This window comes from Lipophrys pholis (genome assembly GCF_963383615.2).
Source record: "Lipophrys pholis genome assembly, chromosome: 1".
Classification (NCBI taxonomy): Eukaryota; Metazoa; Chordata; class Actinopteri; order Blenniiformes; family Blenniidae; genus Lipophrys; species Lipophrys pholis.
In genome coordinates, this window is record NC_137635.1 from 37678971 (window position 1) to 37698322 (window position 19352).

A 19352-nucleotide genomic window follows, 5' to 3' on the forward strand; every position below is an offset into this window, starting at 1 on the left:
AATCAATCTGGAAATTGAAATCTAAAAAAATGTTTTTATTCGCGCAGTTAACATGGGAAAGAGTGTTCGCGTGATGTTTGCGGGGAAGTCGTAGACGGTGACGCTCGCTGGACGAAGGCGTTGCTCGTCGCTGTCGCTGCGAGCCGAGCAGAGGAAGGGAAAATGGCGGACCTCGAAGACGTTACGCTGGACGGGAGACCGCTCCAGTCCCTTCGAGTAGCGGACTTAAAGGCTGCTCTTGAGGAGAGGGGGCTCTCGAAAAGCGGACAGAAGAATGCCCTCATCAAAAGACTCAAGGGGGTGAGGTTTTTTTTTAATTTCCCCACCGCGGGCTGCTGCTGGCTAACGTTAGCGGCGAGACGGGCTGATGCTGCTCTCGAGGGCCGACCACTGAGTCTCGCTACTGCCGAGAAGAGTAGAGTTACCGCGGTTGAAGCAAGCCGCGATTTAACGGAATGCACCGACTTTCATCGCTTTGTAGTTTAGCAACGCTTTAACTTTGCAGATGTGCGCCGGCGGCTGCAGGGCCCCAACTTCGGTCAACTTAATGTAATCTCAAAGTGTGTGTGTGTTGGGTTTATGTTGTCCTGTTAGCTTCGTTAGCTCCCGCGGCTAACACCGTGAGTTTGAGCGGTGGCCTTGCTGCTGTGTACAGTCTGTTTCTCAAAACGGTGTGTGTGCGCGTGTGTACACGACTTCAGCCGGGAGATATACGTGACTCCGGTTAGTCACAGTCTGCTGCGCTGCAGCTTTTAGCAGAAATTGTGACAAGAGCACTCATGTAACGTGGTCAATTTGAATAATCCAGATGTTAGTGATCGTTCCCAAATAATCTAACACCGTCTCGTGAGCTGTCGTTGGTTCTGTAAGAGTACGTTTGTTTACATACCGTGCGTATCCCGCCGGGAATAAACATCTCTTTTTCATCAGAGTAATCTGGATACTATTTGTCAGCTGATTCGCTCGGTGAAAGCTGCAAGTGCTGTTTACATTCACTGTATTACAGTTGATTGTGTTGATGTAGCCTTGCACACGAGTGAAATCTGAATGTTGTGTCTTTTGCTTTGACAAAACTTGTGATTTTATTACGTGAAAGTTGCATCCCGTTTTGGTCCACTGACATCAGAGGAAAGCATAGCATTTACAGAGAACAATACACTACTTTGTAGCGTTTAGCGTCCTGCTATTAAATTTTATTAAAAGTTGAAACATCATAAGCAGCAGCTTTGGACTGATGCCTCATGGCTGACATTAAGGTATAGTGGAAAAGTCAACTAAATATGGGAACAGAATCTATCTAACCCGTACAGTTTGTAATCCTCCATACCCTGTGAGTTGTGGATTTTAGGTGTAGTTCTCCCCAATAACATTTCTTATCTTACAGGTTTGTAAACGTTGTTGCATGTCAACAATTTTTCTGCAAGTATTTCTTGTGCCTGCCTTTGGGGAAAGGCGCAAAGATCATGATCTTAAGTGAATTTTATTATTATTTTTCTGCTCTCGGCTAACCCTTTCCGAATAAGTCCCAAAAAACTGTGAAAAAATGTCTCATACAAATTGGATGGGAGAGGCATCTCATTGAGGAGATGAAAGGAGATCAGCGTCCATTAGGAGCACAGACACAAAAAGCACATCAAAATGTGGGGAACATTTGGGAATATGTTATCCATGACTTTTGCTAATGATTCGGTTAACCGTTTCCGAATGAATTCCAAAAAACTGAATAAAATCTCCCATCCAAAGTAAATGGGAGAGGCACACTTAAAGGTTGGCAGCAACTTGCATATTACAGTATAGTAACTGGGTTGTCCCAGGAAAAATACCCCGACCTTATTTATGCCGTGTGAATAAAGTGTCTTGTCTCAACAACAGGCCCTGATGCTGGAGAATTTGCAGAGAACCTCCACTAATCATTTTGGATTGCAGCCGAACTCTCAGGTAGGTTTAAAGAAGAAAAGAGAAGGAAATAACCTTTAAGTGTTGATGACAAAATGTGCATTACCATTGTTAACATACATTACAAGCAGCACTGTATCTTAAGTTTCTTATTGTATTTAGATTGGGGAGGAAATGAGCCAGAACAGCTTCATCAAGCAGTATTTGGCCAAGCAACAGGAGCTCCTAAGGCAGCGTCTGGAGAGAGAGGCTCGTGAAGCATATGAAACAAATGGTAAGAGTTGTTCGAATCCCATCTTTTCTGCCATAGACATTACTGTATGCAATGTGGGATATTATTCTAAGGCCTGTGATAGTGATTATTCATTTGCTATGTGTTAACAGAGCAAGAAGACCACGCAGAAGTTAACAACAGTACATCGTGTCCTCCAGCCCAGGTTAGTTGCTGTTTCCACCTGTTGTTACCTTTTTATTTTTTACTCATGCTGTCAATACATTCTCTGGTGTTTTGAAAGTGAAGCACATTTCAACATAATTTCCTATTAAAATTTGTGAGGGGTGGTCGTACAATGTTAAGCTCGACCAGTCTTCTGACATGGTTCTCAGCTCATTGCTTGTTCTCAGCAGGATGCCGCAACAGTGATGGCAGACCAGCACAAGCCCCCTGGCCCCTCCGGTGGTGAGGGATTCTTTGGTGCAGTGAATGAGGGGCAAGCGAACAGGAACCAAGAAGCCGACATGTCTGCCGCACCAGCTTCAGGCTCGATGGCTTTGCGCGTTCCTAGTGCTGAGCACCGACCAGAGAGGGGTTCTGCGTCCAGTGACGTCGCAGGTGATAGCGATGACGATGATAGTGAAGATGGCGAGGAGGACGGCGATGACGATGACTGGGACAACGGTGCTCGGAGGAGAAACCTTAGGGAACCAGCCAGAGTGCCCGCCGTGAGGGAGAGATCTGGAGTATCCTGTCAACCCCAGCAGCAACACATCCCCTCCCTTTTGTCCCCTCAACTTCGGCAACCGACACCTCCTCCATCCCCACCTCCAGAGTTATCGTTTCCTTTGCCAGACACCCCCAAGCAGAGCCCACCTAGTCCAGACGCGGCTCCAGGTAGACGTTCGCCCAGTTCTTCCAGTTCTGGATCGTCCAGCAGCGGTAGCCGTAGTAGCAGCCCGGAGCCACAGAGGAGTGGACATGCTGAGCGCAAACCTGGCCCGTTGACTCTTTTGGCACGTAAAATGGCGTCCGAAGGAGCTTTCTCTGGAGCAGGGTGGCATGGCGCAGATGGAGAATGCGATAGGCAGGACGGCAGTTCACCATCAGCAACAACATTTCCAGGCAGAGGGACTTCAGAGGGTCTGGTGTCTGCCATCACTCACACTGCAAACGCTGCAGGCCATGCACCATTTCCAATGATCCCAGGCACCAACCAGGGTGCCCCAGGAGCACATTCAGCCCATATTCAAGTACCTGTGAGTGTACTCAAGGCCGCTGCAGTAGAAGGGAGGGACAGAGCGAAAGAGGCTGAGCTAGAAAGAGAAAGAGCAGCTGAGTCAGAAAGGCAGGAGAAGCTCAGAAAACTTCAGGAGGAGAGGGAAAGAATTGAGCGACAGCAGGCTTTAGAAAGACACGAAAAAGAAAAGGCTTTGCAGAGGGAGAGGGAGCTGGCTCTAGAACGAGAGAGACAAGAGCGAGAGCAAGCATTAGCACGAGAGAGGGCCTTGGAGCTGGAGAGGCAAAAGGAGCTTGAAAGACAAAGAGCTATGGAGCAAGAGCGCTTACAACGAGAAAAGGAAAGGCATGAGAGAGAAGAAATGGAAAGGGCTCTTGAAAAACAACGGTTAGAAAAGGAAAGAGCTCTGGAGGCTGAAAGAAAAGAAAAGGAGAGAATTGCAAGAGAGAAAGCTCTGGAGCAGGAAAGACTAGAGAGGGAAAGGATTGAAAGGGAGAAGGCTCTAGAGCAGGAAAGGTTGGAAAGAGAGAGAGTTGAGAGAGAGAAGGCTCTGGAGAAAGAAAGGATTGAGAGAGAGAAAGCTCTGGAGAGGGAAAGGATTGAGAGAGAGAAAGCTCTGGAGAAGGAAAGGATTGAGAGAGAGAAAGCTCTGGAGAAGGAAAGGCTGGAAAGAGAGAGGGCTCTGGAGCAGGAAAGGTTGGAAAGAGAAAGAATTGAGAGAGAAAAAGCTCTGGAGAAAGAGAGGCTGGAAAGAGAGAGGGCTCTGGAGCAGGAAAGGTTGGAAAGAGAAAGAATTGAGAGAGAGAAAGCTCTGGAGAAGGAAAGGCTGGAAAGAGAGAGGATTGAAAGAGAGAGGGCTCTGGAGCAGGAAAGGTTGGAAAGAGTAAGGATTGAAAGAGAGAAAGCTCTGGAGCAGGATAGGTTGGAAAGAGAAAGAATTGAGAGAGAGAAAGCTCTGGAGAAGGAAAGAATTGAGAGGGAAAGAATTGAGCGAGCGATAGCCCTAGAGCAGGAAAGGTTGGAAAGAGAAAGGGTCGAAAGAGAGAAAGCTCTGGAGCAAGAGAGAATAAAAAGGGAGAGGGCCTTGGAAGATGAGAGGCTAGCGAAAGAAAAAGCCTTAGTACAAGAAAGAATAGAAAAGCAGAGAGCTTTAGAGGAAGAGAAAGCCAAAGAGCAAGAGCGGATAGAAAAAGAAAAAGCATTGGAGCAAAAAAGGTTGGAAAGGGAGAAAGTGCTAGAACAAGAACGGTTGGAGAAGAAAAGAGGTCTGGAACAGGAGAGGATAGAGCGAGAAAAGGCCATGCAGAGAGAGAGGGAGGAGAAGGAAAGAATTGAGAGGGAGAGGGAGAAGGCTTTGGCGCAGGAAAGGTTAGAGAAAGAGAAAGTCCTGCAGAGAGAAAAGGCGGAGCAGGAGAAAGACAAAGCTAAGATGGCAGAAAAAGAGAGGGAAAGTCACCTCCCTCCATCCAAACGTGGCCGTGAGGTTGGTCTCACCCCCCTGCCCACTCCTCCCCTCTCCACAGGACCAGCCACAAAGTCATCGACAGAGGCAGGAGAGCAAGAAGATGTCGGTGCTTCAGTGTCCCGGAGTGAAGCCCAAGCAGCAGAGCCCGGTACCCTCTTGTCACCAACGCCTCTCTCGCCACAGTCTTCATTCAAGAAGTTCCGCTTCTTTAGAGACCCCCCACCTCAGTCCCAATCCTCATCCACTTCAATGGTTATCAAGCGGCCCCGCATGTTCACTGATAGCCCCCAGCCTCGGGTCTCACCTGTCTCCTCACCCACCCGTGATGTGGAGCGACAGCGAGAAGGACAACGTCCACCTGCTGAGAAGCAAGAGCCGCCGGTCGCCACAAACCAGGAGGTTGCTGCTGGGCCACCAGGATCTGCAGATCTCTCTTTGAAGGGATCTACTGAAGGTCACGCAAAAGAAGGAGCCTTCAGGGTTAGACCGGAGGAAAAAGACCAGGCAGCTTCAGCAAAGACTGAGCGTGCTGCCATGGAGTCCACCGAAAAAGCAAGAGCAGTAAATGAAACCACGTGTTCCCCAGAGCGGAGAGGAAGAGATTTAAAGAAGGTCGAGAAGCAAAGACGACAAAGATCATCTTCTGATTCCTCTTCCTCTGAGTCAGACTCTGGGTCCTCATCATCTAGGTCCTCTGATTCATCTTCATCTTCTCAAGGCAAAGCCCGCCCCACCTCTAGAGGCAGAAGGGTAAGAGTTCAATACTAATGCAAAAATATATACTATTACAAATATATATATTTTAAAAAATGAATCATTTTTGATATCACAGTGTGGAATCACAAGGCCATATTTAGGCCCAAAACATATTTCTTCCCCTTTAAATTTTTGCGATGAGTCATCATTAATTCATGCAGCTGAAAGTACCATAAATAACTGCATGGGCATCATGTCGGTGTAATCAAGGTGTAACAGTTGTTCCACATCATTGTCTTCCATATGACAAGAACAAACGTAGGCTTTGTTTCCTCACTCGTGCTGGACAGCTGCACCTAATGTGAACAATGTAGATATTTATGAGACTACTTTTTACTAAAATCCTGTCAGTCAAGTGACTGCAGATGTAGCATTGCAGTCTGCTCTACTATTTAGCTGGTGTTTTCTTACAAGAGGAAGTACGAGTCCTTACTTACCCTAAATCTGATTTCATGTGTTGTAAGTGATCAGTAGTGTATTTAGATCTTATTGGGCTGGTGCTTTCTGGAAAAGCATCTTTTAAGAGAAGCTGGTACATATGAATCCTCTTTTGACTCACTTTAGTTTGTGTATCATCAGCTGATAATGAATGTGTTCCAGCATCTTGTACCAATGAGACAGCCTTTGTGTTTTTTTGTTGTTGTTTTTTTCATTTTCGTGGATAACATTTTGCACTGTTTTGTGTCTCTTTTAGGACGGGAAACCTGAAAGAGTCTCTTCACCACTGCGCAGAGTGACTGATGATGCTCAGGGTTTCAAAGAAACCCCAGAAGCTTCTTCTCACAAAAAAGAGAAATCTGTAGAGAAGAGGAGCACAACTGATAAAGAGGATTGCCACACCAAGGTCTGCAGCTCAAAGAGCTTTAACACCCTTCTGAAGATTGTTTACTAACTGATTACTGGATGCATATTGCCTATAAGTACATTTTAAAATGTTTTGTCCACTCTTACACTCACATTCTGTACCTAATCTACTGAAACAGCTCTCCTGCTCGTTACATTTCTTAATATTTCTTATTTTCCTGTTTTTCAATTCCCAGAAATCATTCCTTGAAACCCCAACCAGAGTCGAGACGCATAGGAAGAGAGAGGACAGCGAGGGAGACGAGGAAAATGACAAACAAAGGTCTGGTTGTCGTCTTGGGTGTCCAAATCATATGCTGCACCACATTGTCTGTGTGTGTTACATTTACACACATCATGCATGTGTATGGGGTGAAACCCTGTAGATAGTCGGAACACTCTAGCTTTATTGGACATTTGTTTTAACAATAAAGTCAGCATTCTGCAATCCAGCTGCTGGCCATAATTCATCAGTGATATCACATGCTTGTGCTGTTTATAAATGGTTTGTTGAAGTACTACAATTTCTTTTCATGAAATAAAAACAGGAGTTAAGATTCTACTCTCTAGTGATATACTAATGTTGGATGTTTTTACATAAGCGAGCTTCTCATTCACATTTGCAAATAGTACATCCTAAAGTTTAATGTAACTCGTCTTGGTCATGGACCACGTACAGACCAATTGAATTCCAGTGCAACAAGAGTATATCCTGTACATATTGACTTTAAGGAACTTTTTACGAAATCCAATATGAACATTCTTGAATTTCTAAGGAAATCGGGTCCTATCTGCTGCTGAATTTCTCTCCAGACTACAGTAGGCACAGGCCTATTGCCTCTCAGAACACATGACTTCTGCAGCCTTCAGCATGTCTTTTCACAAACACAGCCTCACACTATGATGTTCATGTTCATTGGCTAGTATGAAGGTGACGAGCTGCCACCACTGCTGCCTTCTGCTGTGGAACTCTTCCTTCACATTTAGCCACTCATACCCCACTATAGGCCCCAAGGAGCACTGTCCTGTGTGTTTTAGACTTTTCTTGGCTTAAACACACCTGAGGTGCATGATTAGTAAACACAGCTAACAGCAGTAGTTTGACGTTTATTAATAAACTGCATTTAATGTCTACATATAAATTATGTTTTACTTTAAAGGTCATCGTGCAGCTTGTACCCACTTAAAAGCTGGTCCTGGCTTCTTGGTACATGTTTGACACCATCTTATAATTGTTTTTGAGAACAGTCACTGTGCAGGACTTGCTTCACCTTCCTTCTTTCTGGATGCTGCTTGGAAATCAGTGAGCTTCACTCCACCAGGGTTCACTTGAAAATATACATTTGATTTGGTCAAAACAGGAATAGGTGATGTTTCTGAGAAAGTTCACAGAAGTCAGCCTATCTTGCCTAAGGGGACTTTCACATTGGGATAGTCCAGGTTCACTTGGGAGGAGGGGAGCCTATCATTTTCACACCTTCATTTGGTTCGGGTGGCGTTCATATTCAATTTTGAGACCAGACCAAACCGTCTGGAAAATGTGATGCAATTACAACAGCTGCTAGTTTTGGAGGACACAAACACTGACTGGAGAGGAAGTAAAGAAGAAACACGGCTCGTTGATTGGTCCAGCTGCTTTAGCCCGTGGTGGCTAGGCTTGTTAGCCCTTGGCTAATGGGTAGCCTCAAAAACAACCGCGATATATAGTCTTCAAACCATATATCAATAAGTGCCCTTTTCACTACTCCTTCCTCTTTATTTCTTCCTCACTACTGCTCACAAGATATTTTCCAACTTTTTCTTTCTGCGTGTGCTTCTTCTGATTCACGGGGTTAGCTGTTTGTTTACTACCCAGAATGCATTGCGCACGTCACATCCTCTCACCCCACTGACTAGAAAGATCGTTTGTAAAGGAACCACTTCCTCACTACTTCATGTCCGTGCACGAGCCATTTTCCAGGAGAAAACAAATGTTATAGGACTCCCGCTTTTTTTTCCCGTGTCTTTTTCAGATGTGCACACCCAAGATGCATTGCGCTCTATGTCAAGTCTGTTTGAAAGAGGACCGAGACCGGTGTTTTGAAGGGAACCAGGTTCCGCATTTATAAAATCCGTAACGGAGTTCGGGGTGCGTTCACATTTCCCCAAACGAAATGGACTTTTCCAGAAAGTCCCTGACGAGATCTCTGGTCCGCATCAAACAGTGGAAAGTGAACGCGCCCTAAGACCACCCTCTGATTAATTCAAATATACCTTGCTTTGAATATAACCGTCCTCTAATGATTTTGGGAATTTTTAACATGTGTATGGACAAGGAAATTAAAAACTAGAAGGTTGCGGCTAGGCTACTTTCGTTCTGTCCTTTTTAATCTTTACATTTTCTATACCACTTAATCCACATTAGGGTTGCTGGAGCCAATCAACGTTAGTAAGTTCAGTCACCAGTCATATGTGTCTTGGACTGTCGGAAGACATTTGAATACTTGGCGAAACCCACTCACAGAAATGGTACGCAAACTTGACAGGGACACGCCCCCAGTCCCCCCAAACCTTCTCAGTTTGAGGAGAAAATGCTAACCTTTATGTCACTGTGCGATCTATATCAGATTTTTAGATTTCATTTAATGTCATATTGCATTACTAGGCAGCAGGTAGTGGATGTTACTTTTGTCAGGCCGTTAAAGATAAATGCCTTCAGACACATGAACATCATAACCGAATAGATTTAATCCTGCAGAAATTGCTGACTTGAAGCCTTCGAAACAAGAAATCTATCATCAGAATTGTGTGGATGCAGCTGTAACTAGAGTCTTGCTTACGCCACCATGCCTACTTTGATCCAGAATTTATTAAAACACAATTCTTAGTGGGGTTTAAAAAAAAAAAAAAACAGCCTCTGATTGCATTATAATCGATGCTGTTTTTGTATCATTATATGCATTGAAACTCACGCTGTGGCAATTTTAAAAACTGCAATTAATTTCCCATCAGGCGTTTGCCGAGACTACCATTGAGCCGGCTTGTTTGAGAAGATGAGGGTCCTTCTTCTTTCACACAGTTATTTTTTTATTTTTTCAATCGGTCGCGACATAGCCATTTCTGCTCTGTAGATTTAGCGGACAAACACCGGCCTTTTTTTTTTTTTAAATTGTTTTTGCCGTCACGCCCTGCAGACGAGCTGGACGTCAGGGCGGGCAGCACGTGCTGGTTCGCGGATGTGTCTGCATCAGAGTGGAGTGTGTGTGGGGGAGACAGGAGGAGAGGAGAGGCTTGTTGCGACACAGGCGATGCAATGAGAATGCTGCGTTTTGACGGAGCGCGGCTCTCCCCCCACACCAGCTGAAGCCCCCCTCCCGTCGGGTCTCATCCCAGCTGGAATGAGCGAGCCTGTTCTCCACGGCGCGTTAACAACGCGAGGCGCGCGCTCACCAGTCAGGTATCGTGAGCGTGGAGGAGGACCGCGATGGCTCTGCACGTCTCCATCCAACTCCTCCGCGAGCTCCCTCGATTCCTTTGAGAACATGAAGAGCAGTGAGCGCAGGCTGCAGTGTTTCACGCAGCTGTCTGTGCTGACCTGCTTGTTAATGCGTCACAGGATTAATCTTACCTGCTCAGCTTGTTAACACGATCGTTTTCTGTATGCATGTACTAGGATGCAAGAATTGCTTGGTTTTTGTCCACGTAACTGTTGAATTTAATGGCCGACTTACAAAGGTTCACATGGAAACACTCAAAGCACAATAATCTAAAATGTTTGGAGTCACATTTCAAACAAATAAGCTTAAAGGAAAACCATATGAATACATTTGAAAGAGTCTTCATGACATTGAATTTTGAAGAGGTTTTGCAAAATCAGTAAGATTGATTTAACTAATTTCTGTCTCAATGAGTTAATAACTCTTAGCAGTCATGATTGATGCTGTCATGTTTTAAAACACACACACACACTTTTTTCTGCATTTCATTGTTGACATTGGGAGAAATGTTAGGAAGTATTGACTCACTGGATTATGGATGTTCTGTGCTAAACTGTGATGATGCTGTGCTACAACAGGTTAGCCTAAAACAATGTACCTGCATGATCTTTAGTCTACATGCTGATGGTCATTGGCATTTGCCCTCTCTGTTCCTGATGATGTATTTTGACACCATGCAGGGAGATGGAGACTGCCATGGCGGACCCTGACAAGCTCCCAGAGACCAGTGATGAGGTAAGGCACACATAGAACCACAAATCATCTTGGTCCTCAAATATTTCAGTAGTCATGGTCTGAGACAGACAAAAATCTGCTTCTTTTTTAAGTTGATTTGCACATTTCAGTTTGTTGACATGCCAGTAGGAGTGATATTATTGCATATAAATGATAGCAGATCCAAATCTTTACAGATTATCTGAAATTTAGACATTTCCACTAAATCTTTTTTCACAATTGGTAGAATGTGTATAGGAAGTTACTTTTTTAATTGGCTGTTTGTAAAACCTTTGACTCTGTCATTAGCAGAAACAGCAAGGTCTCAAAGTCTCTCTGTGGCTGATGTTTAAACCCCAAATGATTGCTTTGTTATAAAGGTGCTCATGCCTCTTCCATTGCCCCTATTGGTACCTGCATACTACCTCTGCCACTACTGCTGCAACTGTTCCACTCTCCCCAAGAATCCAGAGTTGACCACAGATAAGCCCCCAAGGCTGCACTGCAGAGGGACACCCCTGGCAACACGTGCTGCCTCATTTTCATCAACATGGCCCGCAACAGTTGATTGGACACAATAATTTAAACAAGGGGTTGGCTCACCAATGGTGCCCTCCTCTTGTAGCTTTTTAGTTCACTACAGTGGACCAGTGCTGTTACAAGTTACCTGAAGACAAGCAAAGAAGTCTGCTTGGATCAAGTCAATGTGAGAGAACTTGCAAGACGACAAAAACAGAAGAAGTTTTTGGGGTTGTTAAGCCTCAGAATTCTCCCTCACAACACAAGAGCATAATGGATTAATGAACTACAACAAGCCTGAATGGACATGTGGATATTCGTTATCTCTTGGAAGGGACAAAGTGTTTGCATATACCTTTCTTGGATATATTCTCAGAAAGCTTCCATCTTTTGTTTGGACGGCAGTAGGCTGGACTTTCTTAATTCAAGGCTGAAGAAGACCTTCCTATTTGGTTCTCAGCTACCCAAACACTTGTTACTCATGACCGTCTGTATGAACTTCCTAAATACAACGGAACATTTAAATCTCCAAATGTGGATTCGTCTGCACTGTGACTGTTGACAACATTCATCATCAGACCTCCATTTAATTGGACCTCATCATTTCCTCCCAATGCAAGAGCCAGCTACATCTTTTGAAAGGACTAAATCCCCAAGACCAGTGGATGACTGCTCTGGGGAAAAAGCCTTTCAAAGCCCCCTCCCAAATGAACAATTGAAAACATCCTGCCAGCTAACCAGCCAGCCTGCTTTCAGATATCCATCCAAACATCTCAGCCACCACTGATTGGACCCTTGTTGACTAGATACTGTACATGCAGTCGTGATTGGGCCATATCCAAACCAGTAAGGATCAGGTGTCAGTGGTACCAGGGAATAAGTAGATCTTTACTTGATGTTTTATTATGTGGAACTGTTTTGAATATGTTTTAAGTTTACCGTCATGATTTAGTAGTCTTTTCATGAAAAGGTTTGACAAAGTTTATGAGTTTGGCTTGTGCAGTTTACCACTACAAAACATTTTTAGGACCACTTTTTAAATTGTAAAATGTTGCTGAAGTAGTACAGCTGAAAGTGTAGTGTTTTAATTAAACTTTTGTTTAATATCAAGCCGAACTAGAATTTAGTCTTCCAATGCGAGCTATAAGCAGGCGCCTATAGAGTGTCTCAATTTTGTAATGGCAATAACTGTAACACAAAAACAACAGAGCTCAGTGCTATATGTAGACATGAATTGACTGTGCAGGAATTTCTAGATTTAGCTTTCAGTCCCTACTTGCCCTCATTCCTGTTTTTGTTTTTACCTTTTCTTCAGCCTGACCATGACCATTTCTCTGTATTCTTCCTCTTACCTCTCCCGTGTATGTGCGGTTGTGTTTTATCTTCTTGTGTTTCAGACACCAAAGGCCTTCTCGGCTCGTAAAATCTCTCTTAGCAGTGAGTACCCTTCCCAACTTTCTCTCCTCTTCATCATCACTTGTGATTTGTCCCGCTTTCTATTATATTTAGTTTTGGAATGTGACGTAAAGAGAACAAAGCTATTTTTATTGCACTGTGATTATTTGGCCAGCCGATGCCTTTTTTATTCATGTCATCTAAGCTTATATTGTGTATATTTCAAATATCTTAATAGGCAGTAAATCGTCCCCAGGCTCTGGCAGTGCAGAGGCTGAACAGGATGCTGGGACTGCAGCTGGTCGTAAGAGAAGATGGGGTTCAAGCACAGCGGTCACGGCAAAGAAACCTTCTATCAGTATCACCACGGATTCCCTCAAGGTATTGACAGTAAGACGTGCTACTTTGTAGTTGCCCCGTTTTGACACTTGTGCATGTAATTTATGTCTGTAAGCTCTGCTTCAGCGTTGGAGCTAAAAGGCTTGACCCTCGTCTTGTGTTTTCCCCTCAGTCTCTAATTCCGGACATCAAGCCGTGTCTCGGCCAGGACGCTGTTGTGGATCTACATCCAGAGGAAGCCGTCCTCTCTGGGACCGAAGAAGAGCGTGAGCACTCCAACCAGGATCTGCAGATTCGACGTACTGTCACACAGGTCTGTGTGCAGCTCTCTCTGGTTCTCGGGGATTGATTAGGATATTTTCTTTTTCCACATAGAAAGTTTTAGCTTTGCTCTGAACTGATTGCGATGATTCTTCTGGATTTAAGGTGGTGCATTTGGAAAATCAGGAGAATGGACAGAAAGAGTCCAAGAGGAGCAGGCTTGAGGAGCTTGAGGAAGAAGATGTACAAGTAGTCCAAGAAAGGATAAAGGCCCACGAAGACCCATTGGACACCTCCATTCCTGTAGCCATGGAAGGCCAATCACCAACTCTTACCAGTCATGATGTAGAAATGAACACTGGTAATGTATCCAATTCAAGATATTTTTCTCTCTCAATAAAGAAAACCAAATAGGCCTCACTACATTTTTTTTACAGTTTTTGTTGTTACCACTACAATATTATATATTCTGCATAAAGGTAAAGTTATCAATGACAGTATTTATAATTCAAACTTTTTTTTTCAGCTTGACTTCTGTCTTTCAAACTTAATCTAAAATATAATTACAAAAATGACATGAGATGAGCTAAGCGAACATGGCTGGTGGATTAAAAAAAGATACTGTATTAACTGCTCTTTGTCTTTCCAGTGACCCCCGGCGACACCCTCATCCGTCGCTCTATCAGCCAGCAGAAAACGGGTGTTTCCGTCACAATTGATGACCCTGTTCGTACAGCCCGGCAGCCCTCACCTCCACGCGGCAAAGTGTCTACTATTGTTCACGTCTGCAACTTGGTGAGAGAAACGCTTAGTTCTGCCAGTGAGACATGCAGCGTCACAGAGACCCGACTCTTTTCATTCCCACTGGACGTCATTATTACTGATTTGTCCCTTTTTTGTTTACGCTGACGGATGTTGCCATGTTGCATTCAGTGACAAAGTATTTTAAATTTTTTTGCAGCTCGACAGTTATTCTGAATCTGAGCTGCATTGATCAACATCAGATAAAAATTCCCATCATAATTCCTCGAGTGTCGCCGATTAGTTTGACTTATATTTGAACCTCTTCTCTCGGTGATGCCTGTATTGCTCCATTTTCTTTAGGCACAGGTTACAGTTATCTGGATTTTAGGGAGACTTTAGCTTCTTCATGGTTTACTGACATTTAAAAAAAAAAAAAAAAAAAAAAAAAAATGAAGAGCAGATGTGTATTTTTCTTGAGACTGAATATAAAACAACTTCATCTTTTAAGAACCAGGAAAAAACCAAAACAAAGACCTTGTCTTACATTCAGACCAGTACCTTCCCATCTCATTAACTTCTGCCGGAAATTTAATTTGGACGCTCTGTCATTGTCAAACTTTTGTGGTGTTGCTATTTTATGTTTGCATCTTTGTATTATTGCTGGACATACAGATGAATGTGTACATAGTTTTTTGGTAACCTTTCCATAACTTCTTTTGTATTATTTGATTTAGGTAAGGCCGTTCACTCTGGGACAGCTCAAGGAATTACTCAGTCGAACCGGCACTCTGGTGGAGGACGGCTTCTGGATCGACAAAATAAAGTCCCACTGCTTTGTTACAGTGAGTTCAATGGGGGTTTTTTTTGTTTGTTTGTTTGTTTGTTTGTTTTTAAGGACCTCTGCTCTGAACTATATTGGGTTTATCCATATGAAGCACTTTCTATTTCATGGGATCCCCTTTTCTTTCTGTGTAGTACTCAACCTCGGAGGAGGCGATCGCAACACGAGCAGCTCTTCATGGAGTAAAATGGCCTCAGAGCAATCCAAAACTGCTTAGCGTTGACTTCTGCCAGCAAGATGAGGTAAGACTTAGGCTACGTTCACACTGCAGGTCTTAATGCTCAATTCTGTTTTTTTTGCTTCGATTAGATTTAAAAAAAAAATAAAATAAATTTAATTTTGCGTGACCATTTCAAACCCTTGTGAACATGATCGGACCAAATATTTTCGGGCCCTAGAACGCAAGGTGCAGAAGACGATGTGAAGTCACGCCAAACACGCATGGCACGCCGGTCAGCACCAGGGTTGCCAGATGTGACTCACTGTTTATGTGTGATAATGAACACGCCAAAACACACAAATGCACAAAATAAATAAAGTTAAAGGTAAGAGACTTTGGCCCCCCAATTGGGGGTTACCACCATATCTGGCAACGCTGGTCAGCCAAAGTAGATTCATTTTCAAGCAGTTGTTAAATACAAGCTGAAAAAACATGAGGAAGGAAAGAAGGAGAATGATGTAAAAAGAGAGCACAGCTTTTAACAGTATGGCGGAGCCGCTTCCTCCGGCGTTAATCTGTAACGTCAGTCACATGTCAGTGACGAAGCAGTCACGTGCAGAAAAATATCCAAATTGGTATCATATACGAATGAGGCCTGGGTCTGATGTGAAATAATTTGGAATTTGTGCTTTGACACAGCCACTAAACGGGTCAGATATGGGTCACTTATGAGTTACAAAATGAGAATTGGGTCGCATTTCCCAGCAGTGTAAACGAGGCCTTACTGATCTGTTTCCGATCTTATTCCCACTATGCTTGGACAATTGTTAACCGAACTTCTCTCCGTCCTGCAGTTGGACTTCCACAAAGGCTTGGGCATAGCCAACCGGCCGGTAGCAGAGGACCAGGGTCCAGGCTTGGCCCGAGGTCGAACATCGGGCCTGCCGTCTCTCCTCCCCGAGCGAGATCAGTGGGCTGAGCGCGAGCGCGAGATGGAGCGCAGAGAGCGGGCCCGAGCAGAGCGCGAGTGGGATCGCGACAAGGTTAGAGAGTTTGAGAAACCCGGAGAGGACAAGGAGGGAGGTCCCCGAAGGTCGCGCTCCCGGGAGAGACGGCGTAAGGAGAGAGGGAAAAGCAAAGAGAAGAAGGCAGACAAGAAGGGTAAAACTCTTAAGACTTTGATTTAGACTGTTAATCCAATAGATGAATTTTTTTATTGAGTGTCTGTTTTCTGTGGTAGATAAAGCAGCTGAGGATCCTCCTGCAAAGCTGCTTGATGACTTGTTCCGCAAAACTAAAGCAGCTCCTTGCATATATTGGCTTCCGCTTTCAGAAGAACAGGTGAGGAATTACCCAGTGTATACATTTCTGAGCCTTACAACGCCTGGAAATTCCTGAGATGTTTAAATGTTAACTTGAAGTTTCAAACGTTTCCGTTTCTGTTTATTCCAGTTTATTCAGCGGGAAGCTGCCCGAGCAGAGCGCAAGACGGAGCGGGAGAAACGGAGGAAGGAGCAAGAAGAAGAGGAGAAGCGGGAAGAGGAGCGCAAAGAGAGAGTGAAAGCTGCAGGCGGTGCGACAGGAGACCGGAGCGAGGGTGAGAAGGACAAAGACAGAGACAGAGAGAGGGACAGAGACAGAGGCCGGGACCGGGACAGGGAAAGAGACAGGGAGAGGGAAAACGACAAACGCAGGGATGGCTACCGTAGGCCGGGGGGCAGTGGGGCAGGAGGGGGACGACGCTCACGCAGCCGCAGTGAACCGCGAGAAAGGCGGCGCTAATGGCCAATCAACCGATGGAACTGTTCTAGAGACCGCCCTCTTCCATTTGCCTTTCACTACATGTACTTTGTTACTACTCAGACCCAACAGAGGACCAACTGATGTCATTACCATCTCTTAAAGTCGTCACCTTTTTTAAAGCACATCTACACCTACAGATTCTTTGTCAAAGGGGACCATATTTTTTTGCAGTGTTTGTTGCCCAGAGTGCTGTATGTCTCACTCCTGTCAAGGTTTGATATATATTTTTTTTTTCTTTATATGTTTGCCTCTTTTTTCTTCTGTTTTTGTCTTGACTGCTTAGCAGAATGCACACTGGGTAATTTTAATGATTTACTCCAGCGTTTCCCCCTCTTTGCCCAAAAGTGTAGGTGCCACGTATGATTTGCAATCACCTGTCGTCGCCTCAGTGTTTTAACAGCTCTGCAATTTGGACTTTGCATGTAGTGCAAAGCTACTCTTGCCAGTCCTGCCTAAAAATAAGACTCGTCCTTCTGTGTAGAGGATTGCATACATTTGAAAAAGAAAAAGAAAAAAAAAGAAGAAGATAATAATGGAATCAGTAAGTTTGCCATTTTTGTACAGTCATAAGAATATTAAAAATCTAGACTTTAAATGAGGCAGCTCGGGGGTATTTTTCAACAAGCCTGGGATAACTACTAAGGCAATGCAGTGTTCCTCTCTCTGTTAAGAGATAAAATAATTCTCTATGGGAAAGACTCTACACCTGTCACACCTGACCCAAGTTACGATCATGCCCTTATTAATTCTTTTTCCTCCTTCTCGCCCTCTTGTTCTCTCACCCTGTAGTATTGATACAGGCCGAAGGGTGGAGGTTGCATTATGAGTTTTCTCGCCAATGGCTTTGAAATTGTTTTTTAATCGTTATTTTATCATTTTTAGTACAAAGATTTGTTTTTGTTTTTTAATTTCTTCTTTGAGTACGCCTATCAGTGGTGAATGTAAAAAAAAAAAAAAATTAAAAAAACTGAAGTTTGAAATGATGGTGATGTTTCTTTTCCCATTTCCTCCCCTGACCGTCTTAATTGGAATATCTTAAATGCTCTTGTTCTTTTATAAAAAAAAAAAAAAAAAAAGGTTGAAATACTGTGCACAGAAAACATTTGATCTAAAAGTGAGCCGGTGGTTTTGCTTGAAATCCACAAGGTGTCAGTCACACCACGTCGTAGCTCAGCTCGGCGCTGAAAGGTGAAACAAAGGGAATGACAACACGCAGTCAAGTGAAGTACAAAAGAGAAGTTAAGCGCACAGTTTAACAACAACTGGCAAATTCCTTGTTCCTTCAGTTCCATGTGAGGTAAATGACTGCTGGTCTTTCTGGAATCATGCGGCGTCCTCTCAGTCGGGAGCGTTTGCCCTCTTTACAGTCTATCTTAATGTAACCCACTCTTTCCTTCTCCAAGTCCATTATAAATCATGCGTTTGCCCTCTTCCCTCTTTAGTTGCCTTGTTCCATCTTTCTGGTCTTGACGTTCATCCTGCAGAGCTCAGCAGTGTTCCTATGTAATTACAGCCCTCCGGTCGCTGAGCAGAACATTTTTCTGCCCTGATGCAACTTGATGTGTCTGGACTCTGCTAGGACCAGTGAATCTTTCATGCTGGCATCTCTCTGGCAGCACCAGAACAGTTTCTTATGTGGGGCGTCCGAGCTGGAAGAAGAGGTCAAGAAAAGTCTCTGATAACTAATAGGCACATCTACAAAGTGGAGCAAACTTATTCTTTTTTTTTTCAGGAAAGTATTGTTTGAGTTGTGAGTGTCTCTATGATGGTTTTGAATGTGAGGTTTTGTAGATAAATACGACTGGAAGGCAATAAAAAGACATCTCAGCCAAACTAGAAGGTGAGAGAACAGAACTGGTACTTTTCTATCCTCGTGATCGGCTCAACGGTTCCTCACAAAGGAAGGATTCCGTACTCATGGTAATGCACTCTCACTTTAACATCATCCTACCACTCTCCAGTCTCATCATGCCATTGGTCTTTTGATATTTGTTTTAGAAGTGTCAACCTGAAACCAAAAATATCCATCCGTTTCTATACAATCCAGTCATGTTGGGCTGAAGCTGATCTTTTGCTGACTGTGCAAAAGCAGAGAACACCCTGGACAGGCCACCAGTCCATTACAGCAACACATTCCCATTTACTCTCACGGGAAAATTACAATCATCAGCTCACCTCAAATGCATATTTTTGGACTGAAGGTGGCAATAGCACTACCCAGTGAAAAACCACACCGTCACAATGAGAACACGTAAACTACCTAGAAAGTCTCCAAGCCCAAACTAAAACCGGGGAGTTTTTGCTGTGAGGTGAGACGAGAGTGCTATCCACTCCAGCAGCTAAATACTACATCAGTGTGCATGCAGGCCCCTAAACATGGGTGCTTCAAGATGAGCAAAATAAACTACATATACAGTACAGACCAAAAGTTTGGACACACCTTCTCATTCAAAGAGTTTTCTTTATTTTCATGACTATGAAAATTGTAGATTCACACTGAAGGCATCAAAACTATGAATTAACACATGTGGAATTATATACTTAACAAAAAAGTGTAAAACAACTGAAAACACGCCTTATATTCTAGGTTCTTCAAAGTAGCCACCTTTTGCTCTGATTACTGCTCTGGACACACTCTGCATTCTCTTGATGAGCTTCAAGAGGTAGTCACCTGAAAGGGTTTTCA

The 19352-nt window shown here is 43.9% G+C and overlaps 1 protein-coding gene across 3 annotated transcripts; it reads left to right on the forward strand.

Moving 5' to 3' along the window:
* The first annotated feature begins 44 nt into the window (after positions 1-44).
* Positions 45-17609, forward strand: acin1a (apoptotic chromatin condensation inducer 1a). Of its 3 annotated transcripts, none has more exons than XM_080467514.1 (18): positions 45-300; positions 1873-1938; positions 2059-2170; positions 2281-2333; positions 2524-5565; positions 6266-6415; positions 6612-6697; positions 10571-10625; positions 12521-12560; positions 12757-12899; positions 13030-13170; positions 13284-13479; positions 13768-13913; positions 14597-14704; positions 14838-14945; positions 15718-16024; positions 16104-16204; positions 16316-17609. In XM_080467514.1, the coding sequence occupies exons 1-18, from the start codon at positions 163-165 to the stop codon at positions 16643-16645; spliced, it is 5322 nt and encodes a 1773-aa protein (XP_080323640.1). In that variant the 5' UTR covers positions 45-162; the 3' UTR covers positions 16646-17609. The 3 variants fall into 3 exon arrangements, with proteins under 3 accessions (XP_080323640.1, XP_080323639.1, XP_080323641.1); XM_080467513.1 differs by having other exon boundaries at positions 136-300; positions 2521-5565; XM_080467515.1 differs by having other exon boundaries at positions 136-300; positions 2521-5565; positions 12775-12899.
* Positions 17610-19352: the final 1743 nt, after the last annotated feature.

Excerpts from the sequence above, each read along its gene's own strand:
- acin1a (XM_080467513.1), top strand. The coding sequence starts at position 163 with ATGGCGGACCTCGAAGACGTTACGCTGGACGGGAGACCGCTCCAGTCC. Across the intron at positions 13,171-13,283 it reads TTCGACGTACTGTCACACAG|GTGGTGCATTTGGAAAATCA; the intron begins GTCTGTGTGCAG and ends TCTGGATTTAAG. Across the intron at positions 13,480-13,767 it reads TGATGTAGAAATGAACACTG|TGACCCCCGGCGACACCCTC; the intron begins GTAATGTATCCA and ends TTGTCTTTCCAG.